The sequence below is a fragment of the Felis catus genome, chromosome B3 (assembly GCF_018350175.1).
Source record: "Felis catus isolate Fca126 chromosome B3, F.catus_Fca126_mat1.0, whole genome shotgun sequence".
In the NCBI taxonomy this organism is placed as follows: domain Eukaryota; kingdom Metazoa; phylum Chordata; class Mammalia; order Carnivora; family Felidae; genus Felis; species Felis catus.
This window is the reverse complement of record NC_058373.1, coordinates 50,695,875-50,722,651: the sequence shown is the minus strand read 5'-3', so window position 1 is coordinate 50,722,651 and position 26,777 is coordinate 50,695,875. Positions and strand designations below refer to the sequence as shown.

Genomic DNA, 26,777 nt, shown 5'->3' with positions numbered 1-26,777 from the left:
ATTACATTTCTGCTTCTTGCTTATGCTCATCACACAGACCTATCCTAAATGGCTTCTGTAGCCTTAAAGAGGAATGCATTGGCCTTCTCACTTAGCTTGGGGAGTTCACAGAGGGTGGAAGTTGCATTTGCTGTTAATAAAGATAGTCAAGAGGCGCCTGGGTGGCTCAGTTGGTTTGAGCATCAGACTTTGGCTCAGGTCATGATCTTGTGGTTCGTGGGGTCAAGCCTGGCATCTGGTTCTGTGCTGACAGCTTAGAGCCTGGAGCCTGTGTCTCCCTCTTTCTCTGCCCCTCCCCCACTCACGCTCTGTCTCTTTGTCTCAAAAACAAATATTAAAAAAAATTTAATAAAATAAAATAAAGAAAGTCAAGAAAGTTTCCCTGTGAGGTAGTCAACTCTATTTCAAAGCCTTTCCACCACTAGACAGATTTCCTTCTGTGAAATTCAAAAGGCAGAAGGAAACCTGTCCTGATCCAGTCCTTTTGCTGATGGCCACCAGGACTAGAAAACTTTTCTGTTGAATTTATTTACCTTTATTTACCACAAATGCATGGTTTTATTTAAACAAAGAGCACATTTTCATTATTTAATTTTGTAGATAAGTCTTTGAAAATGATGCATGTAATAAAGATTATTTGCAATACCCATATTTGATGCATCATTTTCACAACCACACAGTTTAACATGAATTTAAATTCAGCCAATAATTTCCAAGTGGCAGTTTTATCTACAAAGCCTCCATTTCTATTTCAACCAATTTATTTGATGGAACAATTTAGAGCACTTGTTTCAACTGATCCAGATAACATTAAAAACAATGAAAGGAAATAACTTTCAAATGCATTTTAATAATAGAAACCATTGCTGTTTTTAAAGCAATGAATCTTAGTTTCAAATGTGAGTGTTAATTTTGCAAATTCCTATTAAACAGATTAAGGAGGAGAGCAATGTAACTGTTATAAAATGTAAACCCAGATAAAATCCAGCACTCTCCCATAAAATACTGATACACAAATATTAATATCTCAAGTAAAATGCATGCTGTGAAATATAACAAGTGAAAACACTGAAAATAAATAAGATACAAAATTGTAAAGTTCAAACACACATTATACTTCAGTTCTCACTTCACTTGATTTCCATTGCTTTGTAGATGCATCTCATGTTCAAATAGTTCAAGAAACCTGGTGATTTTCTTTATTATGAGGGCTGAGATGGCAATGATTGAACACTCTGCATTTTCTTTGGTAATAGAAAGTATGATTTATGAGAGGAGAATAAAAATCTAAGAAAACCATTCAATAAATTATTTAATTTTCAGATCATGCTGATTTAGAGCAAATTTCCTTCATGCTGCCAGTATGGAAAATGCAGTTGACTGGATTAGAACACAGTGTTTAAGAGAATATCTGGGTTTGCCTCCCCATTTTTATTTTGTGATTCTAGCCAAGGCACATAAACTCTTTTAAGCCCCACTTCATTCAGTTTTGAACAATGGGATCATAATATGAACAATGTCTCAAAGTACAAGATACACACCACCAGTGGCATTCAAGAAAGCTGGCATAGTGATAGACTTTTTTACAAATACTATTTATTTTAATGTATCTGCGAAAGATACATAATTAATATGTCATAAAACATACAGAGGTAATTTTTCAAGATAAGCTTAGGTAGCACCATGGGAATCTCTCTTTTTCAGTGAGTAGTTTCTTTTCAGAGCTACTCAGAAACTTCATTTCCCTGAACATGGACACTTAAAAAAATGTAAAACTGTTTACATAAATGACTCAAATGTTGGAAAGGGAGACAGGGTTCATGTGAATTAGGTGAGAATTAAAGGAAAAAGTGAGTTAACATTCATAAAGTACTTAGCATAGTGTTGGAGTGTATTAATAAAACAATAATCGTTGCTATTTTTTCCTTATAATATATTATTGCCATATTGCTATAATGCTAATAAACCCAATATACCCCACTTTGGCATAAAAGAAGTTTATGAATATCTGTTCATAAGAAGGGCTTCATCTGTTAATTTCCAAATGATTTACAAATAAGATGCATTAAGAAATCAAGAAACCAAGAAAGAATAAAAGAAATTGGGGTGGGGTGGGGTGGGCAGGTGGATGGGAGCTCACAGAGGACAAATGAGCAAGGACCTGAAAATAAAACAACATAAATCATTTATCATAAGAATATTTGGTGATAGGTGTGGTGACACTGGGTCAAAGTAAATCTGCCTATAAAATTCGAGGAATAATCACACCTGGTGAGTAGTTCCTACATCATTTCCTTAACCTTTGAATTAGAATATCTGAAATAAATAAAATAGCTTTTTCCTTACCTATTTTTAAAATTCCAACAAGTAATATATTATATACCACATAATAAAGGTCCAAAACTTTTCTTGTAATGTGACTAAGTTCCTCTGAATATTTTAAAACATAGGTGTTTTGTTTTGTTTTGTTTTGTTTTGTTCCAAAAAGAGAGAAAGAAAGGGATGTTAATACCCAACATAATATTGCTTGGAAATGTTCCTCTTCAATGCATGTTATATGTTTCCATTAATTTCAATTATGGTTAGTATTTTCCAACAGACCCTATTTCCCAAGAAGTTACATGCTCAGCATTTGGGAAAGTCTTATTTCTTTTAAATAAAACTTCCAAATTTCATCCACCAATTATCACAAACTAACTGTAATTTTTTTTTAACATTGGCAAAGGATCATTCAATAATGATCAATAATATCTTAGATATTAAGATAGTTAATTATCTAACTTAAATTCCAGATGTCTTCAGTCATAATAAGACTAAATTCCACCGTATATTTCCAATACCCAAGAATTAGTTGGGGACAGAACAGGGCCCAATCTAGTGAAACTTCAAATAATGGATAAGCTATGTGACAGCAAAACTTATCAAAAGTTTGACCTTGATAACCTGCCATGAATTTCTCAACAAGAAAAGAGGGCTATGGGCCAAAGGATAAGTTAGACAGTCAAACTTAGGGATAAAGCATATAAATGCCACATAATGACAGTTAACACATGATGAATGATACTAGCTGTCTTTGGGGAGTTGGAAGAAATGTATTAATGACCCTGTGGGTGCTTGCCGAATGAATCAAGAACCCACATGCACTCACTGAAAATTAATTTAGAAAGGAATTTTTCTCTTCTTGCTTGAAAGGTGTAATACAACTACAATTATGTGATATGATCAAAAAGGAGCTCCTGCAACTGGGTGAATTTATCAGATAATTAAAACTAATTTCTGGACAACAGACAAACAAATGACTTGAAATTGCCATTGAGCTTTATCAAATTGCTTACTGAATTGACCATCCTCAGTGCCTGTCTTGGCATTAGGAAATATTCTATCTATTTTGATATTTGGCCTTCCAGAAGAAGCCTCTCTCTGCTACATATCCTCTCTCACTACATAATGCTATCCAATCAGTAATCTTATAAAAATAATAAGAACTAAATGTAATATATTTTTAAGAATGACACCTGTCCTAGGATTTAACATTTTAAATATGGTACCATTTCTCTGAGTGCCAAATGAATAAAAAGAAAATATCTTTTTGAAAGCTAAAAGAAATACCTAATAATTTTTAATAACCTGGAACAAGTAAATTTGTAATGTGTTTTCCCTGAAAAAATATATATATTTGATCATAAATTAATTTGTTAAGCAAAAGCTTACTGAGTTTGAAAATTATATTTTTACTTTTAAAAATTGCTTTTTATTTATTTTTTTAAGCCACAGTGAATGGACTGAAAAATCAGGTAACATTTTGCAGCAGAAATTGAGATTCAATTGCTATCCATGAACCATACACATTATCATCATGAAGTTACAATGACAAAATTTGTTATAAAATCAAGTGGTCCACCTATCAATGAGTTTAATTTCATTTGTACTACATTTCTTATTTTTAGAAAAGGAAAAGAAACCAGGCACATGGCTATTATCAAGGTATCAAATGAAAACAAATTTAGGATCCATTACTATCAAGGTATTCTTAAAATGTATATCCCATTAAGCCAATAGTGTTAATCCTGTTTTCATTTTTAATTACTTCATTTAAAAACATTTTAATAAACAATATAAATTTTTGTTCTGGGAAGTATTTATTGATTATAACAGAATTTAGAAATTTTTTAGAAACCTGAGAATTATAAGAAGAAATTGATAGCAGAATAGGTCAGAAGCAGGGCACTTGGCTCGGTCTTTGCAGAAATGATATATTGTGAACTCATATTCTCAATGCGCTCTAAGTAGTAGAAAAGTTCTGATGAAAGTGCATGTCCATAAATTTTGCACTTACTTTGCAGAGGCAAGGTGTCTGTAGTACAGTGTAACTCTACCTCCTCCCGGGTCCATTCCGTCTCCTGCAGAATCTGTCTCATCTCACAGTGAACATCCTCTGTCATGGACACTGGTTGACTGTTGCCTGCTCTCTTACTCAAGGTCTTCATGTGCTGTTGAACTTCTGCCAAGAGAACAGCTTGTATTGCTTCAGTTACCTATGAAGATTTTTTAAAATATATTTTTTAATATTATTACAAATGCTTGGGGTCTTATATAAAACTGACTTAAATAGGTTTCACATAAATTGTAATGCTCCATTCCACTACAATTAGCCTCTGAAACCATTGAAATGCAGATACTAAGCACTGGAACCCAAACGGTCACCCTTCAGCAAACATAAGAGATTCTGGATCCTGAGAAACTTAACAGAAGACCATGGGGGAGGGGAAGGGGGGGGATACAGTTATAGAGAGGGAGGGAGGCAAACCATAAGAGACTCTTAAATATTGAGAACAAACTGAGGGCTGATGGGGGTGGGGGAAAGGGGAAAGTGGGTGATGGGCATTGAGGAGGGCACCTGTTGGGATGAGCAATGGGTGTTGTATGGAAACCAATTTGACAATAAATTACATTTAATATAAAAAAATAAAAATAAATTTTTTACACATTGTGAAAAAAATAAATTGCACAGATTTTTAATGGGAAAAGAAAGAGATTCTGAAAGGAAAAGTTGGAAGCAGTTCTTTGTTCTTTCTCCTAAGGTATTTTCATTTCCACCAGAAGGCAAAGAAAATTAATGTGAATGTATTATACTGCTCTTAAAGACAAGTTTAGCTCCTCAAATAATGTCTAGCTCTAAAGCACTGTTTAGCTAAAAACACTTTAACTAGGTTTAATACAGAAAGCTAAAGGCAAGATTTTAAGAATAAATCTCACTAAACTGTGTATATGTGCACATGGTTTTGCACAGTTTAAAAATACTGCAAAGCTTGCCTTCCAGTTATTGTACATGTCCAGCGAAGGATCTTTGATTGGGTGAACCAGGAGGGGAATGCTTGTCACAGGGCATCTAATCCAATGTCTTCATTTTTTTCAATGAAAACCCTGAGACATGACATCCCAAGTTCCACAAAGATATGGTGGACAGGTCTTCTGACCCCTAATTCTGTATCCTTTGTAGTATATGTCCTCCCAAGGTTCTATACTCTCACTCCTCAGTAAAAAGCCAGACAATGTACCTTGGCCTCTTCCTGGCAAGATAGGAGACAAGGTCCAGCAGTTAGCTAGAACTCAAGGAAAGCCAAGAGCTGAGTCAGTGAGAGAATAGGAAGGACATCGCTGACCTAGGTGACCCTGGGACACTTCCCCATTATCTTCCTCTGACTGACAGTTAAACCTTTCCTACAGCCACACCCCAATGCCTGCTCCTCTTCCCCTCAAAAGCCTGACCTCTGTCAAGATTACTCATCCACCATTGCCACTATCCCCTCTGCATTATCCCCAGTCTACCCACAGGATGCCTAGAGCTAGGGCTTTGGGACAGCACCAACTGAGCCTACTGATCTGGAGATGCCGACACCAAAAGCAGAAAAGGCATTCATCTAAATATTTGTTCAGTCTCTTGTAAGTGCTGTGGTAGCATGTGCTATCTCCAGGCTCCAGGGACACTCAGAGAACTTATGCTGATGGCAGATGTTCACCGAACTGCCAGGGCAGGATAAAGGCACTTGACTTTTACATATAGGGAGCTACACAAAAGTCTCAGGGCAGCTTCCTGATCCCTGACCATCCCCCCCTGTTCTTGTCTCCTCAAATGCTCATACTCAAATGCTTGGTCCGGTTGTGGAAAAAAAGGCTAATGACAGATGTGATTTTACTATTGCCTATCAAGGCTACTAATACTGCAGTAACTCCTGTCACAGTATAGCCTGTGACATGATGCTTGCTCATGCACATCATGTCATGAGATACTCAACATGGTGATAGCCATTGCACACCATGGTTTCAGCATGCAGTTCTGTATATCACAATACTGGTGAGCCATGGCTATTAATATCTACCGTGTGATGAGATATATATGAACTATTAGATATGATATTTACTAACATATTATTCCATATTATATTAAGAGAACCATGCTTATTAGGTATGTCATATGATGGGACAGACAATTATTGATGAACCGTTTTACATCACTGAATTTATTTCGTTTTAACTCTGTCACACATTTTATTTGACAGCACTGCCTCCAAGATGTGGCAGAAAGAGCTCTGAATCAGAAATGAGAAAGCCCGAGTTTCTGATCCAACTATGACAATTATCACAAAGGCAACTTTTGCCAAGTCATGTACCACTCTGGGACTTCATGTGCTCACTTATAAAACAAAGACTGTGATGGTGGGTGAGGCTATGATGAGAGCTTTCAATCACTGAAACCTGTATGGAATTTGCTTCTGTCTCCACCTATAAATCAGGAGGATACTGAAGGATATCCTGGAATAGATCTGGATTGTGGTCTATCCTTCAGAATGGGCAGTTTGGCCACATGCTCCCATGGGATCATGTCTCCCTTCTCACACTGGGATTACCATCTCTGAGGAGCACTTACAATTGCAGTTAGAATGTCCTATACACTGGATATAATATCCTATCACAACTTGGGTCAATATTCTTTCCTAAAAATATACAGGGATGTATGCAATTTCACTGAATGTTCCTAATTACTTTATATAGATTTATATATCATGACCATATTTTTTAACTATTTAATTTGGGGGCTTTTTGACATATTTGTCACTACCAATGCATATTGCAAGAGTAAAGAGTATGAGTATCATTGAATAATAAGAGGAAGCATAAATAATCGAATAAAACATGTTAAACCATAATCAGTAGGATACTCAGAACCATAAAACTTAAAAGTGAATACTGAATGGTGTACACCCAATTAGAAACAAACTCAAACACACACTTTGTGCTCAGTGTGAAATCAATGCTCAGCATGCCTCCAATCCACAGACAGATGGTACATCTTATAAGCATGTAATAATGTTATCACAGTGGTGATATCTGTGTGTATCTGGTGTATATCTGGTATATCTGTGTGTATCTGGTGTATATCTGGTATACAGTGGGTACTAAATAAATGCCAATGGAATTGAAATAGATTCTGTATTCAAAAGTAGAAAGTGTGGAAAGTAGGCTTTAATGATAATTTCTGACTATCAATACTTAAATCCCTCTAGTATATAAATATAGTAGATACATTTTATAAATAGTAAACACAGAATTTACTCCAACAAAATATAAAATTTTTAAACAACATTTTATGTAACTTTTTGATTTAAGTAATGAGAGAATTGAAAGCACTATGACTATAAAGCTGTCTTCTAAATGCATATAAATAATTTTCTCTGAAAAGACAGCTATGCAAAGTATTACACCTTTATGTACAGAGATTTAAGAGAAGGTTTACAAATCCACTGGCTGGAAAGAGACAACCACAAATCTGGGCCACATACTTATTTCTAGAAATACTACTACGCCATAGGCAAGGTAAAAAATTTAATGGTTTTCTACTAAAACTTTGACTCAGTGAAGTTCTGTAAAATAGCAGAGCATCATGAAGACTCGTAAGAGCACCTGTGTCCTGCTTATGGTTCCAATGTCCAGATTTTCCAGTAGAAAACCATTTTCTCAACACTCAGGTAGACACTGATTTTTCATGTGTTTGCAGCAGCTCCTGGAAAAGCAATACTCCCCAGAGGCCTGGATGTCATGATTTCCCCACTGGTGTTAGATTATAAAGTTCAGAGAATTTAGAGAAGTATCAGCAAATTAGCAACTCTAAAACCTAACTGTTGCTTTTCCAGGATTTATTTCTTTTTTAACAAAATTTTTAAATTTAATTATTTTATTTGGGAGAGAGAAAGAACATGAGTGGGATAAAGGGGCAGGGGGAAATAGAGAGAGAGAGAGAAAGAGAATCTCAAGCATAAAATAAATAATCAACAATTAAACCTATATCCCCGGGTTATTTATCAGGTTAGTGGCAGAGTCAAGAGGAGAGCTTTGAAGCTTAGACTTCCTATAGAGTGAGTAATAAATGTTCTAGTAACATTTGTCGCACTGCCAAACTTTTACACAAGGTCATAGAATCATAGAACTTTAAAGGTCCATTAGTCCAAACTTGTCCAAACCCTATTAAAATTTACTTGAAGGTCAAATGAGCTATTGCAAAATATCTTTAGTTAGAGAAATTCAGGATAAATTTTCTGTTGAATTCTTTTCCTTAAGGTTTTTTTCCCCTTGTTGAGGAATTGTTAGGCTGGGGGTAGGAGTGGAAATCTTATCTTTAACAGAGACTCTTAGTGTGGTTACTAATATGCTGGTAAAGTCAACATGTACTAATGTTTATTTGATTGTCACAGAGGCTTTTTGAATAGCTATCCATTCATTCGTTAACTATTATTGACAGGCTGCTGTGACTACTGCTTTTCTGGGTATTGGTGAAGGAGGGGTGAGTGGGACACACCAAGTCCCTGCTCTCAGCAAGTTTCTAGAAGAGCAAGAAGACAGAAGGTAAGCAAGCAAAAAAGCAAAGGGTATGATTTCCATTAAAAGCAATTGCAACAAAGAAAGTAAAACTGGGTAATGTGATGGTGACTGGAGGGAAGCATGGGTGGGGAGGGTATGGTGACATTAGGTGGGTAATCAGGCAGGACTTCTCTGAGCAGTTGGCTTTTGAGCAAAGACCTGAATAATGAATGAAAAAATGAGAATTCCTGCCCAAGAGAACAGTCTTGAGGTGGGAATGAGCTTTCTGTATTTTTTTTTTTTTTTTTTTTTTTAGTCTTATTTTGGAGAGAGAGAGAGAGAGTGCGCGTGAGCAGGGGAGGAGCAGAGAGAGAGGGAGACACAGAATCCGAAGCAGGCTCCAGCCTCCGAGCTGTCAGCACAGAGCCCGACGCGGGGCTTGAACTCACGCACTGTGAGATCATGACCTGAGCTGAAGTCGGACGCTTAACCGACTGAGCCACCCAGGCGCCCCGAGCTTTCTGTATTTTTAAAATAAAATGGTCAATGTGGCTACTTAGAGCATCGGGGAATGATGAGCAAAGAGGTTAGGTTAGTGGCAAATCATTACCTGTAGGCCACAGTAAGAAGTTTCAATAGCCATTCCAACTGTGTTTATTTGGTTTTGTGGTGTCAACTCCACAGTGTGTTCTGAGTAACTTACTTGTTTTCCTATAACTAAGAATAAACACTTGTAATTGGAATTATTGCTATGCTTGTTTTGCAAATTTGACATTTCTTAAACTCATGAAGAATAAAGTTCCAATAAATATTCATCTAATCAATGCTCAGATTAGATTTATTGTACAATGTACAAAGCCACTTGGTAAGCTCTTAGGATCCCCCAAAGCCTTATAAGAGATGGAAGGGCTTAAATTGGGCCATGAGGAAACCAGCTCTCTAAAGCAGCTTACAGATGAGGTACTCTCAAGATAGAAAAATGATTCCTAAGTACACACACCAAATTCTCAAGCTGAGGGACTTTTTTGTCATGGCACAGTTTGAAATCAAATAATAGACAATTCTGCCACAATATGACACTTCAATAGGCAATAAGTTACCTGTAACAACAGGAACATCCCCTCCTCAGGCCCCTCTATTCATACATCCTAACCTGGTGCATCCTTGCATATGTCTTTTTCCACTTTTCCCCTCAATTATTAGTCTCTGTGTTAGTCCTGTTAAATGAAATGCCTGGGAGGAAATATTTTGTGAGGAGAGCAGTACCCATTTACTGGTACTCTCAGGTTAAGAGGAGTATGAATGAACCACTCATTGGATAGAAAGGAATAGCAAGGAACTCTTCTAATAACTTCAGGAACGTGCACTATATCATACCTGCACAGACTGGTCTCTCCAACAGGAAATTAGCTTCAAAAGTGAAATGTCAGCTTCAGGTATATGGGATTCACTTTTACCTAGAAATACATAGAATACATTTTATAGCTTGAGAGTATTAAAAAATGGATGCTACCCAATGATCTTCAATCCTGGCTGCATGTTAGAATAACCTGGGAAGCATTTTTTTTCCACAAACACCAATGTCCAGGCTCCATCTTTCAGAGATTCTGATTTCTGATGTTAGGTCCCAGGGGGGAGGGAAGGGCAAGCATTGGTACTTTGTAAAAGTACCTCAGATGATTTTCATGTATAACCAGAGTCAAGAACCATTTATTAATTTATATGTATTTCTAATGATTATACTAATGCATATTCATATCAAATCAAATTCATCTTTATACCTTAAACCCATCTTTGTAGTTTTTGCCAGCAGAATGCAATGACTAATACTCCCACCCAAAACAGATTGCCAAATTTTTACAATTCCTTTCTCATGCAAATAGGTCCTGAAATACTACCTTGCTATGAATCAGTATCTATCACACAGAAATCGTATAAAAGACTTCCTTTGATTTGTCCTTACCCAGTTATACTACTCTGATCAATAGACATAGCACTTATGTTTTAATTTGACTCATTTTGTTATGTATTGTTTCTTTTAAGTTTGCCCTTTTGAATGTCCTTTCTATCTATTTGCCTTAATGTTCAGTGTGAAATTTTAAGAGTGAGCTAGAGCTTGGTTTATTTAAATTGATCTGTAGAGTGTCCAGCAGCCCCCTACGCAAAAGAGCACTTAATAAGTGCCTTTTCATTAATTGAAAATGTACATATTATCATCCAAATGAAAAATTGATCAATTAAGGCTTTCTGATGGCTAAAGTATATTATCTAGGTGCCAGATCCTAGGAGTGAGATAAGGAAAAATGATGACGGCTTGCATTGGAGGGAAAATTACTGTAATTGTCTATTTAAATTAATGTATTAATATGTGTTTGAAATTCTGGTATTAACTGTTTAAGTTAGTATTATTCCAGTATGGTTTTCATAGAATCACCATTTTACATATTAATATATGTGTCTGTGTATGTACAAATATCTAATTTATAAATATTTTGCATTTTATATATATTTTATATATCATATTAGTGGTCAAGGAAAATGTGATAGAAAATATTGAACATATTTCTATCTTCAGTCAACTGAGAATATTAAAAAAATATATAAGAAACTTCTGACTCATTATCATTATTTTTCCCTGAAGGAACATATGATGTGAATTTTAAATGACCAAGATCGGCGCATAAAACACGTAAGTATGATAGAACACTATGATTTTGAAGTCATATTCTCCATTTCTTCAGGAGCACAGCAGGTAAGAGAAAATTTTCTTTTGATCTCTCTCCTTCCCCACCCCCCCCTTATTCTGTTGACCTTGTGACTCTACCATCAAAGCTAAGTATTGGTCTCAACTGTAACTACTTACTGGCATCATGGGGTACTTCACAGTGCACTTTAATGTGATGTTAAAATTTTAATATGAGGTAGAAATGAGAGCCAACTTTTCTTGCCAATGTCAGTAAGCTAAAGAATTAATTGCAACATCAGGGGGAAAGATAAAAAGAAAACACCCCAGGCTTACCAATATTACTGAGTCACCATTTTTGCTGACAGAAGTGGGTATTGGTTCCTGTCAACCCTTTAGAATGAGCACCTCAAAGTATTATTTTATTCTCCAGGCTTTGACTTTATTGAATTAATAGCATAAAATGAATCCCTCCTTTCCCTTCACCTCCCATATTCCAGTTATTAAAACACAAAACCATGTTTCCTTAGGACCTAGGTGAATCTTAAATGCTATAAATACGACCTCTAAACACGAGGGAGATTATTCAACAATGACACTAGTTGCTCTTGGCTTTGGCTGGGGCACCTGGAGCCTCCATGGCTCTGGTTAGCAATTCTCTTGGTCTCTGCAGAAACCACTCATATTATGCCTTGAATTCTAATCCCTTTATTAATGTCATAAAAAATTAAAATGAGGATATATGTCCTGTTAAGGGCTACAGTTTAAGGAGAAGGCAGGCAATCCAGACTGGGACCATTTGAAGGGGACACTGGTTGTAATCATAACTGAGAAGTATACTGACATAATGGAAAGAGCAAGTCGTTGGGGTCAGAGTCCTGGCCTCTCTGCTTAACAGCTGTTTGCCTCTGAGTGAGTCATCTAACTTCCCTGAGCCCCAATTTTCCTGAGGGTAAAACAGAGATAGTCCCTCCTACTGTGTGAGATTGTTTATATATTGAGATAATACGTGTAAAATCATTAGCATAATTCTTTGAATATACTAGTTACTCAAAAATGGGAAGCTATTAATAAACTCTCACTTTAAAATATTCAAAATATTCTTTTCAATAGACTTGAGAGGGCCCCTATGTACCATTGTTCAGGGCATCTTAATGTACTGATCATATACTGTACAACTTTGGAGGCATAGTGCATGTCAAGTCCAGAATCTCATTCCCATTTTGCAAATGTAGTAAATAAACTTTTAAGGGAGTAAAAGAAATGCCCCAAATTGCATAAGTAGTAAGTGGCAGAACTAGATCTTAAACTTCAGCCATCTATTTTCAAAACCATTGTTCTATTTACTATTCACCCATGAATCCAAAGGTATTTAATTCCTTGAAGGCATTGCTCTGGGAACTGGAGACACAGCAGTGAAAAAAACTGTCATAAATAAATAATAACCCCCATGGAGCTTTCATTTTAGTAGCAGGACGTAGATGGCAAGTGAAAAAAAAATATATATATATTACATCAGAAAATGAAAAGAATTTTGGAAAACAGTAAAAAAGGGAATGGGGTAGAGTGTGCTGGGGAAAAAGGAGGGCACCTTCGTCGATGAGATGGCATTTGAGCAAGAAGGAAGGATGTAAGGTGGAGGTGGGGGGCAGCAGGTTGACCTCTGGAATCTGAGAAAAGAACATTCTAGGGAGTGGAAATAGCCAGTGCAAAGGCCCTATGTTTGGATAAGAGTAAAAAGTCCAGTGTAGCTGGAGCACGCTCAGCAAGGGGAACCCCAAAGAGATGAAGTCAGGTAAGGGCCTGTGTGCAATGACAGAGGCAGAACAGCCAGGTTATATTGGGCCTTGTCTGCTGTCCTAGAGACTGGCTTTTATTCAGAGTGAAACAGAAGCCACTGAAATGTGTTGAACAAAAGCATGAGGTTCTGACTTAGTTTCTGATAGGTCGTTTTTGCTGCTTGATTGTGAACAGTGTGTGAAGCAGGAATAGGAGCACAAGGGTGGTTAGGAGGCTTCTGTTACTGTAGTCCAGGCAGGAGGGGATGAAGGCTCAGGGGTGGTCATGCGGGTAGAGAGAAATAGAATCTGGAATATATTCTGAAGGTAGAACCAACATGTTTATTATTAAAAGATTGGAATGTGGGGTATGAGAAAAAGGGGAAAGTCAAAACGACACCAAAGGTTTTGACCTGAACAACTAGACAGGCAGATTTGCCATTTACTGAGATGTCAAAAATTTAGATGGGGCACGTGGGGGGCTCAGTAGGTTAAATGTTCGACTTCAGTTTAGGTCATGATCTCACAGTCTGTGGGTTCAAGCTCCATGTTGGGCTCTGTGCTGACAGCTCAGAGCCTAGATTCTGCTTCTGATTCCGTGTCTCCCTCTCTATGCCCCTATCCCACCCTTGTCTCTCGAAAATAAACATTAAAATTTTTTTTTAATTTAGAAAAGCAGATTTTGAGGATAAATTAGCGATTTGACATCAAAAGAAAATATAAGCACTAAGACTATTTCTCAGAAGAATTCGAAGACCACTATAACCTTCTGAAAAAGCTATAAAATTCTCTAATATAATAATCACTTATTTGCTAATAAAGATACTGATGTAATAATCTTTCCCATAAATCACATGTGACCTTAATTTAATAACCAAATATTTCTTTTGCTGAAAAGTTTCAGATTTTCAGGCATTTCAAAGGTCATTTGATGAAATTCATCACACTGCATGTCTTATAATGTTATTTATTTTAATAAAAAAGCATGTATATTTAAAACACAGGCAGAATACAAAAGTATAGCCATGTGAAATGAAGACTAAATCAAACAATAAATACACATAATGCTCCTTCTAAATGGTCAAGTGCTGTCCAGTTATGGATAGGCAAGTTATTTTATTTCATAGAAGAAAAAAAATGAGGCTATATCTGCAACTCCCTTACCATTTCGTAAGTAACCATAGAAGCTTGAAATATTCGAAATCTCATTCCCGGGAATTCTTGCCTTGTTGTGCACAGATTCCATTTTGAAAGACCTGTGGGGGAAAAACAAAGGATATTATTAAAGATGTATGAAAAGTATTTTTAGAAATCAATTGAAGAGTGCACGACCACTTCAAAAAATTCAGGAACTGAACACAGATTATTTTTAGCAATGTTGTCCACATTAATGTCTTTGGTAAATCTTTATTTCCCCACTTTGTTCCTATCCAGAACCTTAATCCCAGTTGAATTGTGAATCTTAGTTTATACCAGAATTACCTTGTGACTCACTTTTGTAGGAGTCCCACTATGTTAAGTCCTGTTATTTGTGGCTAATGCAATGAATTTTTCAATCCTAAAATGTTGATATCTGCCAAAGAGTTCTCCCCAGGTACAGTAAGGACCTGATGGAGGCAGGCTTTACACTAGTGCCAGTGATTTAATCATAGGAACTTTGAGATACTCTTCAGGAATACTCTCATAGGCAGATGGCTCTTTCCTTAAAATGCATTTACGTCATGTACCCAGTTGTTAAGTACACCAGGATTTTCTCAACCTTTACAACCACAGTGAAATGTTAGCGAAACGGCCAAATCTGTTGGAAGGATTTGGTGTGACAAATCCAATACACGTTATTTTGATTTCCTAAAAAATGACATACAGTCCCTGACAGCAGATCAAAGTTGAAGTGACTATTTTACGGAGGCAGTCTCTAATCCTGACACCTCTACTCAATGATTTTTTTTCTTAATGAAGAATTTTGTAAAGAATGAACTAATGTATGACAACAATTTTAAGGCCATTTAGTGGAAAGCATGCTGAAAGCCCTTAATCTCCCTTTAGGACACCAGACACATCCTCTACATTCTGTACTTCTTACCAGGAGCAAACTCAGAATGAAAACTTCCAGCAAACAGTAACTCATCAACTTAGTGGGGTCATGATTAGGCAAATATAATTTGTTAGTAGCCTAGTTTTTTAAGAATTTGAAGAAATCTTAGTAGTCACCTATCCCATCCACTTCATATCCTACGTGAGGAAAGCCAGGCCCAGAGGGGCTAAGTGACTTGTCCAAAGCGACATGGCTAGTTAAACAACAAAACCAGGATTTATTCCCAGGTTTTCTGGCTTCAGGCTGACGGGATTTTTGTTAACCATATTTAAGTGCTTTGTAATTTTCTTAGTACTAGAAGGGAAAATAAAAGAAGCCTATTTGAAATTTAAATGTGTGTGTATATATAACATATTTATATTTTATATTTATAAACAGAAAAAAAGAAAAGAGGAAAATTAAGTATGCAAATCACAGAAATTTACCAATCTGTTTCCTCCCTCTTAAGGCCACAGAACAGAAAATGGGAAATGCTATAGTATAGAATCATTATAATGGAAGGAAGCATAACACTGAATCCTATGTAATCCACATAGACTTGTTACCCAACTTGCTAGGTCTACTGAGGGCAGAAACTGTGCCTATTATATAGTGCCTGGCACAGATACATGTTGAACTGAGCTCCTATCACATAACAGAAATGTCAAGGACCATTTACCACCATGTAGTAGGCACTTCAGACAATGTCTCTTCTGTGAAGGCTTTCTGTTGGTTTCATCTCACACTAATTATTCTCTTTACTCTGGCCACCAAAATACTTATCTACACTACAAATATTTTTCTTCATTTCTTTGCCCTACTTCAGTGTTTCTATTTATTTCATGTGTATTATTTTTATCATTTGAATTAGTTCCTATCCAAATGAGACATTTATTTATACTTCCTCTGTAGGCTAGTGCTAAGGATATATTCAGTAAGCACCTGAATTCAATCCTCTAACATCATACAATGAAAAGCTATACTAATTTTAGCAGTGGAAGAAGGTAAACACACAGAGTTAAGTTTAGTAATTAATGCGGCTCTGGAATTAGAATGGAGCTCTGCTTTGAATCAGCCTCTAAGGAGGTGAATTTGTCTTGAAGATAAATTCTCAAGACTCAATGCCCTCATCTTTACAAGGAGCAAATTAATAATACCTATATGCCAGCTTTGCATATTAAATGAAATCATGTAAGTGCTTACATGGTGACTAATAGATATTAAACATGCAAAAAACAATAGCTATTTTTACTAAACTGTACTTTTTGTAAATGAATTACTGATAGCTTCCTCTAGTTTAATACACCAAAGTATAAATTAAATGGTGGGATTTCAGGTATGAAATTTTAAAACTTTTTCTGATGATATATGAAATACATTATTATTGGCATTTACTTAAATGTTCTTTGTTCATATTTAATTCACAGCAAGTAAAATGGATTTCAACGTGTGTATGAATCAATCTATCTATCATCCACCTTTCTATCTACCTATCTATTATTTCATTCATCATCCAACACTATGATTTTCCTGGCACATATTATGAAAGCAATATATATTTGTTGAATGAATAAATTTTAAAATATATAGATTTATTGCCCAGATTATCCTCTAATCTCAATGAATTAATAGCAAGATTTTTCTTAAATGTGTTTTAAGCTAAAGGAGTTGCTGCATATTTAGTCTTCACTTAGGAGACTAAAAGAAAGGAGGATGGAAAGGAGGGCGGGAGGTTAGAGAGATGAATGAATACAGCAAATAATGATAATTTTTAATGTCCCAAATAACAATAGTCAAAATCTTTATGCATGTCTTACCTGTCAATTCCACATGCCAACTCTAAAGGTGTGTTAACTAACTTATTAACTGAAAATAGTCTGTTCAATAAATAAACTATAGTGTTTAGGGTGTTTGACTCTTGCGAAGAATCACAATTATTTTCCAGTCCTCTTGGCATCCCAACTTGGTTTGGAAGAGTGGACGTGTATTTATTTGACAAGTCCAAAACTTTTTTGGAAAATAAATTTACTTTTGAATAGTCTTTTTTCATTTCGGCATTGCATAAATCCCAACCCGGCAGCATCAATGAGAAGTGATCTTCATTTGAGGCAAGTCCTAAAGAAACAGAACCCTGAAGCTTTAAAATATCTAGGTGCTTAATGCACAGATTATCAAATTCTTTATCTACTCCCCACGGCAAAAAGCAAGAGAGGAACAATTTAGCTGTGTCTATCGTGATGTTGGCTTCCACTTTTCTTGATGGCTTGGGGTGCATCTTTTTGGAGTTCTTTATTTTCTTCTGCCTTTTAATGCCTTCATTATCTCCTAAGGATTTGGCAGTATTCTCTCCCTGGGCTGGGTTCTCACTGACAGGCTTGGCTTGTGCCTCTGCTGAGAGAGAACCAGAGGCAGTTTTATTTCTTTTCAGAGTCAGTGTTTTCTTCTCAACTGTGCTTTTGGCTCTTCTCAGGATCTCACTACCATAGAATGAATTGGAAGGGTCAACGTCACAGACTGGAGTTGGCAGCAAAAGTTCAACAAGGTTTTCCAGATCAAATAGAAGGATATGAAAGCCAATGTCACTCCATCTTGTCTTCACAGGCAAGACATTAAAAGGTCCTGAGAAAGGCTTGACGTCAGCAACCTAAAGGAGATTTAAAAAAATATATGTGTGTCAAAGTTCTTATTTTTAAGTGATTTTATTAAAGTGTCTATCATATTAAAATGGCATAAAAAGAAAGTATTAAGTAGCAGTACAACTAAAGGCAAGTCATTTCAATTTTTTTTGTCTTAGCTCTAAACATTCCCCTCTAAATTGAACATTCTGTATTCTAATATTTCATAAAAAGTTATTTTTTCTTCCTAAGACTTTTATTTTTCCTCTTAAAAAATGTGAATTAGGCCTATGGAGTAAGATGGCATCAGATTTATGTCCTCTAATATATGATTTCATGTTTTCATATCAGCATAGCCATGAATATACAACAGGGAAAAAGTGGGTTTGAAAATTAAGGAGAAAAATAGAACATCTGCAAGAATTTAGGAAGTCTTGACAAGAATTTTCTCACCAAATTTGTTTAAAATTTTAAATATTTGGAAGTAACCTAAATGTTAACCAATATCATATAACTATTTTTTTGTAAGCTTTGCCTAACAAACTTGCATTTATTATTTCTCTGCCTAAAATGATTTTGCCCAAAATATTGGCATGGTGGGCTCTCATACTTCAGTTATGTTTCTGTTCATTAAGAGGCCTTCCTTGAGTGCCCTCTCCCCTCACACCCATTAGTCTCCATCCTCTTCCTTGCTTTTTTTCTTCCTAGTACCTCTGGTTACCTTGTATAACATAAAATATTATTTGTTTACTGTATATTTTCCCCAGTAGCATTCAGACTCCACCTTTGCAGGAATTCTGTGCATTGTTTTGCCCCCAAGGCCTATAAAATGATGCTACTATACAGTTACTAAGGGACTCAGTCAGTATGTGTTGAATGAATGATTAACATATGTATGCAATGGAATACCATTAAAATATTTTAAATGTTTAAAAATTTTTATTTTAGAGAGACAGAGAGAGAGACAGAGAGAGAGAAAACAAATGGGGAGAGGGGGAGAGAGAGAGAGAGAGAGAGAGAGAGAGAGAGAGAGAGAGAGAGTATCAAGTAGGCTCTGCACTGAGCAGGGAGCCCAAAGTGGGGCTCTGTCTCACTACTGTGAGATCATGACCTGAAATCAAGAGTTGGATGCTTAACTGACTGAGCCACCCAAGTGCCTCAACATTAAAATATTTTAAAATGATGATGTAAAACTTTATTTATTGAGGAAAAAATGTGCTGTGTGCTCTGTTAAGCAGAAAAAATAATCCTCCTTTTGTAAAACTACGTGTGTGTGAATATATAATTGTATATATTGATATAAATATACATAAGTATATGTATATATACACATATATTTAAAACATATTTATATATTTTATATAATATATAAATAAATGTATGTATACATTATGTACAGTTAATATATAGTCAACATAAATATATATAATATGTAGTCACACACACGCTATATATATAAAATATATGTTTTATATACAATCATAAAAGGCATGCACCAAAATTAACAATAGTTAATTGGAAAGAGAGAATTAAAAGGGTTTTTATACCTTAGGGGTTTTTTGCAATTTTTTGCAGTGATATCTTTAATTTATGACCATAAAAACGAAAGCTTAAAAAACCAACCATTAAAACAATTTAAAGGTGAAAAAAAATGGGACAAATTAAAAAAAATAAATGTATTTCCATTAATAAGTACAAAGTTTAGTATAATTATTAATAAACGATTTTTGCAAATCAAAATATAGTACCATACAGTTTGAAAAACGAGCAAGTAACATCAATAGCAATTCACCAAAATAACATCCAAATTAAAGTAGGAAAAGAAAAAAAAATAAAACGTTTACTACCAGTAGTAACCAAAATGTGAAACTAAAATAGTAATAGCAGTCATTACCTACTAATTTGGCAAAGAAGGCTTCTTACATTATTTATTATTATGTAATGTTTAGTACATACAAAATAACATGTAAGCCATTAATTTAGTTCTTTTAGGACCTAACATCAATGTTGTATATGAAGAAACATGGGCATAACTATATAGCATCATTATTCATAATTGCCCCAGACTAGAAGCAACCTAAATGCCCACCGAGAATGGAATGAATAGAGACATTGTGATGTATCCAGGCAATGAAAAAATAAGCAACAGTGAAAATGACAAAACTATAGACATTCAACAACGTGGAGAATGTGTGATTCTACCAGCATAATGTTGACCAAAGAAGCCAGACACAAAATAATTAACCGTATGACTTTATTCATGTTAAGTTTGAAGAAAACAGGGGCAGGGGCACCTGGGTGGCTCAGTCATTTAAGCAACCTACTTTTGATTTAGGTGCAGATCATGATCTGGAGACTGGTCATGAGATGAAGCCCCAAGTTGGGCTCCTTGCTGGGCATGGAACTTGCTTAAGATTCTTTCTTTTGCCCCTCTGTCCATTGCCCCTCCCCCACTCTCTCAATAAACAAACAAAAAAAATAGAGGCAAAACACCCTAGGGTTTAAGGATGTATGCACAGATATTAAATCTATAAGGATAGTAGTTACTTTTTGAGGATAAGAAGGACATAGTTTCTACAGTGCTGAATATTTTATTACTTAATCTACGTAGTGATTTATGTAGTGATTATGTAGGTGTCTGCTTTGAGGTAATTCATTGTGCTACATTTTTGTCCTATGTTATTTTTTCTATAGTTTATACGTTGATAGTAAATAATGCTTATGAAATATTAAAGGAATGTTAACAAAGTGCCCCCATCCAACTAAAAAATAGAACCAGACCTGATTCTATACCCTTGACTACTTTCAGAGGTAACCAATATCTTGAATTTCATGTTTATGATTTCTTTGGTTTTATTTATTTATTCATTCATTCATTCATTCATTCATTCATTTATTTAATGTCTATTTATTTTTGAGAGAGGGGAGAGGTGGAGAGAGAGGAAGGCACAGAATCTGAAGCAGGCTCCAGGCTCTGAGCTGTCAGCACAGAGCTAGATGCGGGGCTTGAACTCCTGGACCTTGAGATCATAACCTGAGCTGAAGTTGGACACTTAACCAGCTGAGCCCCCCAGGCGTCCCTCTTTGGTTTCATTTAATGTCTTAACCTTAAATAGTCCAACTGACTATTTTTTTTTGGTTTTTTGAATTTTGATATAAATATTAACATTTTTTCCAATTTGCTTTATTATGCTGAAATTTATATTTCTAGGATTCGATGATTATAGCTGTAGTTCTTTCATTTTTGCTGCTATAAAATATTAGGCTATATGATAATACAGTTTATGTATCTATTGTTTTTAAGTGGCCATTTAAATTATTTGCAAGATTTACTACTGCAAAAAGAAAAAAAAAAGCTACAGTGTGAATATTCTTCTGGTAAAGACTTCTGGTTCACATTTGCAAAAATTTCTAGAGTGACAGTGATAATTCATAAGACATGCACTTCTTTAACTAGGAGATTATCCCAAATTCTTCTTCCAAGTGATTTGTACCAATCTGTGAATCTCAGTACCATTGTATGATGAGTTTCCATATGCCACATCATCATTAATACAGGATCTTATTTTTGTCAATATAGGGGGTATAATTTGGTATCCCTTGTAGTTTTAATTTTCATTTCTTTAATTATTACCATTAACTGAGTATCAAGGCAATAGTTCATTGGCCTTTTCATGATTGTTCTATAAAGTACCTACCTATGGCTTTTGTAAACCTTCTATTTATCCTTTTCTTATTGATTTTAGGGTTATGTATTTATTCCAGAAGTTATCTTTTGCTGGTTATGTGATCCACATACCTTCTATTTGTGGCTTGTCTTTACATTACTTTTTAAAAGTGTTCTCTGATAAACATTGAGTTCCTATTTTACTACTGTCAAACTTAGGAAACATTTACTTTAAAGATTTTACTTTCTGTGTCTTCTTTACAAAGAAAAATGAAAACTTTCCCTATTCAGAGGAAATAAAAACATTCACATATACTTATCCCAAAATTTAAAGTTTCACACACTTTTTGATTCTTTAATACTTTTTCATTTTTGTGGTGTGCTTACTCTAGGAAATTATTTTCATACTTTTTACCTTGATATCCAATATTCCAATATCATTTGTGAATCTCTTCTTTTCTCACTGATCTGCTGCCTGGGACTTGAATCAATTTACCTAGGACTCAGGACATTCCATAGTATCCATAGCTTTACAAAAAGACTTCAGATCGGGTAGATAGGTTCTCCTATCTTGTTCTTCCTATGATCTTTTATTCTTTCATATAAATTTGAGGATGCTTGTCAAGTTCCAGATTGTATCTCACGCTTACTTAGACCATGCTTAATTTCTTTTGCTCGTTTAATGATTGTTGAGAGGGATGTTTATATTATTTGCTTATCATTTTTTTAAAACTTTCTGTAGCTATGGGTCTGTTTTCATTTCTGATATTAGTTTGTTGCTTCTGTTGTTTTTTTTTCTTGCCAGAAGTTTGTCAATTTTTTTTTGTTTTTTAAATATGAAATTTATAGTCAAATTGGTTTCCATACAACACCCAGTGCTCATCCCAACAGGTGCCCTCCTCAATGCTCATTGCCCACCCTCCCCTCCCTCCACCCCCATCAACCCTCAGTTTGTTCTCAGTTTTTAAGAGTCTCTTATGTTTTGGCTTCCTCCCTCTCTGACCTCTTTTTTTTTTTCCTTCCCCTCCCCCATGGTCTTCTGTTAAGTTTCTCGGGATCCACAAAGAGGTTTGTCAATTTTGATATTCTTTTCAAAGAATCAAATTTTGACTTTGTAGATCATCTCAATGGAATAATGTTTTTCTTGGAAGGTCACTTCACTGAGTATACTATTTTAATTGGACTTATTTTCTCACAGCATTTTTGAAGGCATTATTCTGTAGTCTTTTGGTTTCCTTTGATGCGGTTGAGGTGTCAGCTGGTAGTCTGTCACTCCATCTGTCTTTTCTCTGCTGCTTTTTAGATCTTTTTGTCTTTAATATTCTGCATAGAATCATGGAATCACTAGAATTCTTTTTAGGTGGGGATGCTTTCCCCCAATCCTGCATTGTATCTGAGTATTCCTATCTTTAATTTTGTTAAGTTCTCAGACTTACCTTTTTGCATATTTTTTCTATCCATCCCATGAACTCTGTACAGGACTTTGATGAGCTGGCTGTTTGTCAGACACTCTATCTTTTTTCATTTTTTTTTTTTAATCTCTGTGTCTTTCTGTGCCACATGCTGAGCATCACTTCAGAATTCTCTTTTATCTTGCCTATTTTCTTCTTACCTGTCTCTACTATCACATTTAACTTCCCCTTGAGTTTTTAATTTTGATTTTTGCATTTTAATCTCTATAAGTTCTATTTGGTCCCTTTAAAAAACACATTTTTACAGTTATTTCTTACTCATATTTTTAAACCTTTATTTTTATTAATTTATTTTTTAATGTTTATTTATTTATTTATTTTGAGAGAGAAAGAGAGAGAGAGAGCAAGCAGGGGAGGGGCAGAGAGAGAGGAAGAGAATCCCAAGCAGGCTCCACACTTTGTTTGGAGCCTGATGTGGGGCTCAAACCCACCAACTGTGAGATCATGACCTGAGCCGAAACCAAGAGTCGGACACTTAACAGAGCCACCCAGGAGCCCTGCTTTTTTTTTTTTTTTTAAGTACTTATTTTTGTATGGTGTATCTGTAATTCCTATTTTTAAAATCTTTGTGTGACTCTGCTTTTTGATTTTGCTGGTGCTTTTCTATTTCCTTATGTTTTGTAACTGTGTGTATGCATGCGTGAAACGTTATCAGTGAGAATCCTTTGAGTCATGGGTTGAAGATGCATTCTTCAAAAGAGAATCTGTATCTGTGACTGTCAGATACCCAGGGAGTATAAATGCTTATTAGCCCCACTGATAGATAAAAATTGGGTTTGTAAATAGTGTCAAAAATTAAAATTCAGTAGCTCCTCCTTATCCATAGTGTATATGTTCCAAAGACTCCTAGTAGATGCCTGAAATCACAGATTGCACTGAAGCCTGTATTTACTGTTTCCCTATGCATACATACCTATGATAAAGTTTAATTTGTAAGTTAGGCACAGGAAGAGATTAATGATAATAACTAATAATAAAATAGAACTTTAGAAGAATATATTGCAATAAAAGTTATGTGAATGTGGTCACTCTCTGAAAATCTCTTATTGTACAGTACTCACCCTACTTCTTGTGATAATGTGAAATGATAAAATGCCTAGAGAGGAAGTAAAATCAGGCAAATGACATAGGCACTGTGGCATAGTTTGAGGTTACCATTGACTTTCTGATAATATGTCAGGAGAAGGATCAATCTGCTTCTGAACCATGGGTAAGTGAAACCACGGATGAGGGAGGAACTACTGTATTTTGTTTCAATAAGCAATAGAGAAAATGGGCGCTCTGTTACATTATACAATGGGTGTAAATTGGTACCCCTTTTATGAAAGGCAATTGGTGCAGTGTATCAACAACTTTAAAATATATATACCATTTGGAGCACCTGGGTCCCTCAGTTGGTTAAGCATCTGACTCTTGATTTTGGCTCATGATCTCATGGTTCATGAGATCGAACTCTGTATCCAGCTATGTGCTGACACCATGGAGCTTGCTTGGGATTCTCTCTCTCCCTCTCTCTCTGACCCTCCCCTGCTCTTCTGTGTGCATGCATGCATGATCTCTCTTTCTCTCTCTCTCTCTCTCTCAAAATAAATGAACTTTTAAAAAACATATTCTATACCACTGAATATAGAAATTCTTTTAAAAATGATTTATTCTAAGTGTCAAATTACAAAGATACACAAAATTACATGAGAAAGAATATTCATTGTAGAACTTTCTTTTTTTTTTTTTTAATTTTTTTTTCCAACGTTTTTTATTTATTTTTGGGACAGAGAGAGACAGAGCATGAACGGGGGAGGGGCAGAGAGAGAGGGAGACACAGAATCGCAAACAGGCTCCAGGCTCCGAGCCATCAGCCTAGAGCCTGACGCGGGGCTCGAACTCACGCACTGCGAGATCGTGACCTGGCTGAAGTCGGACGCTTAACCGACTGCGCCACCCAGGCGCCCCAACATTGTAGAACTTTCTACAGCAATAAGCTGAAAATAAATGTCCCATAGTATAGATTTGGCTAAATATATTATGATATCTGCACACATTAAAATACTAAGCAGCTCTTAAAAAGAGTTTTTGTATATAATGCCATGGCAAAAAATTCACATATATTTTCTATGGAAAAATACCTAGATTTAAAAAGCACAATTCCATTTTTTATAAAATTGCAGAGATTTCTTAACATCTCCTTTTAATTTGTCTATTTTTTTAAAGATTTTATTTTAAAGTAATCTCTACACCCAACATGGGGCTTGAACTCACAACCTTGAGATTAAGAGCTGTATGCTCTACCAACTGAGCTAGCCAGGTGCCCCTTGATTATATCGATTTTTCAAATTTCTACAAAAGCCTGCATTTTTACCATACTAAACAAAATTATATTTGAAAAGTAATAAGGCTATCTAGATGTTTTTAACATTGTGCTTTACTCCCTCAAAAATACATTAACCAGATTAAATTTAGAAGTGTAAGAAGATTTACTAGATAAATAATCAAAGGTTAATATTTTAGGTATATAAACAACTCATAAAAATTAATAGTAAAATACTAATATTTCAAGAAATAAAATAAGCAATAAAACCAAAAATATCACAGCGGGGGATAGTATTTAAGCCATTTGTCTCAATAAAAAGGAAACAAGTATAAAATTTTACATATTATACTGGTTTTGAACCCTTAAATTTGCTAAAATTTTCTCAAACTTATAACAAACCAAAAGTAGAGTATCCCATGCTGTTCAGTGTTCATTTTAACAGGACTCTGATGACATCTAGATGGCCTTCTTCTTTTTCCAAAACATGATGACATGTATCAAGAGTCTTAAAAATATTCAGTATCATTTTCTCTAACTGAGATGCACATGTTCTTGGAGGCTACCATTCCCAGATCCATGTTTTGGGTTTATTTCTGTTTCTGTTCATTCAGCAGACATTCAGGAGGTTCTTGCTGGGTGCCTACTGAGTAGAACCTGGTATGAGTAGCTGTCCACAGAATACAGAACAAGACTCAGCATCTGCAAAGATGCAGCTCCCATTTTTTACACTCAGAGGGGAGAGAGGTAGGTCCCAGCAAGAATGACATAGCTAGGATAAGGACAAAGTAAGGACAAATGTAGGAAACTATGAAGGTCTGGAGCAGGTACCTCACATCCGGCCTTGATAACACAAGGAGTCTAAGCAGAAGTGACAACAGACTGCAATCTGAAAGATTCAGAAAAAATGAACTAAAGAAAAATGAAAGACCAGGTACTCTAGGCAAAGAGAAAAACATGAGAGGACCCCTGGAGTGATTGCTGGAGGAGGGGTGAGGATACGTGTAGAGAGCATGCACTGTGGCAATTTTAGTACTCCTGGAGAGCAGAATGTGGGAGTGGAGGATGAGCTAGACAGGACAGGAGCCAGATTACATTAAAGCCTTGCAAACTCTGTTGAGTCTCAGATTTATTCTAATCGCAGTTATGAGCCTCGAAGGGGTGTTTAAGCGAGGAAGTCACCTATTAACAAACTGTAGCTATGATTACTTATGAATTATGGGTTAATCAAGCATGTGGAAGACAGACTGCCATACTCCTATGTAGCTCCACTTCCCCAAAGCTATAATCTCTGGCCAGTGTCTAGACTCCTCAATTACTAGGACAA

General features: G+C 35.5%; 1 protein-coding gene and 1 long non-coding RNA gene across 8 annotated transcripts in view; one reads left to right on the top strand and one right to left on the bottom strand.

The window, feature by feature from the left end:
- Nucleotides 1-17,213, top strand: part of LOC123385932 — a 148,611-nt gene extending 131,398 nt beyond the window's left edge. The window contains exons 4-5 of the long non-coding RNA XR_006599218.1: nucleotides 8,798-8,901; nucleotides 11,498-17,213. This is a non-coding gene — a long non-coding RNA (uncharacterized LOC123385932). The remainder of the gene's footprint in view (nucleotides 1-8,797; nucleotides 8,902-11,497) is intronic.
- Nucleotides 1-26,777, bottom strand: part of WDR72 (WD repeat domain 72) — a 230,900-nt gene that overhangs the window by 75,650 nt on the left and 128,473 nt on the right. For all 7 annotated transcript variants that reach the window (XM_023255333.2, XM_023255335.2, XM_023255334.2 and 4 more), the window contains 4 exons: nucleotides 17,209-18,035; nucleotides 14,482-14,573; nucleotides 10,234-10,313; nucleotides 4,337-4,535 (listed from right to left, as the gene is read on the bottom strand). In XM_023255333.2, the coding sequence (XP_023111101.2) occupies nucleotides 4,337-4,535; nucleotides 10,234-10,313; nucleotides 14,482-14,573; nucleotides 17,209-18,035 (1,198 nt within the window). The remainder of the gene's footprint in view (nucleotides 1-4,336; nucleotides 4,536-10,233; nucleotides 10,314-14,481; nucleotides 14,574-17,208; nucleotides 18,036-26,777) is intronic.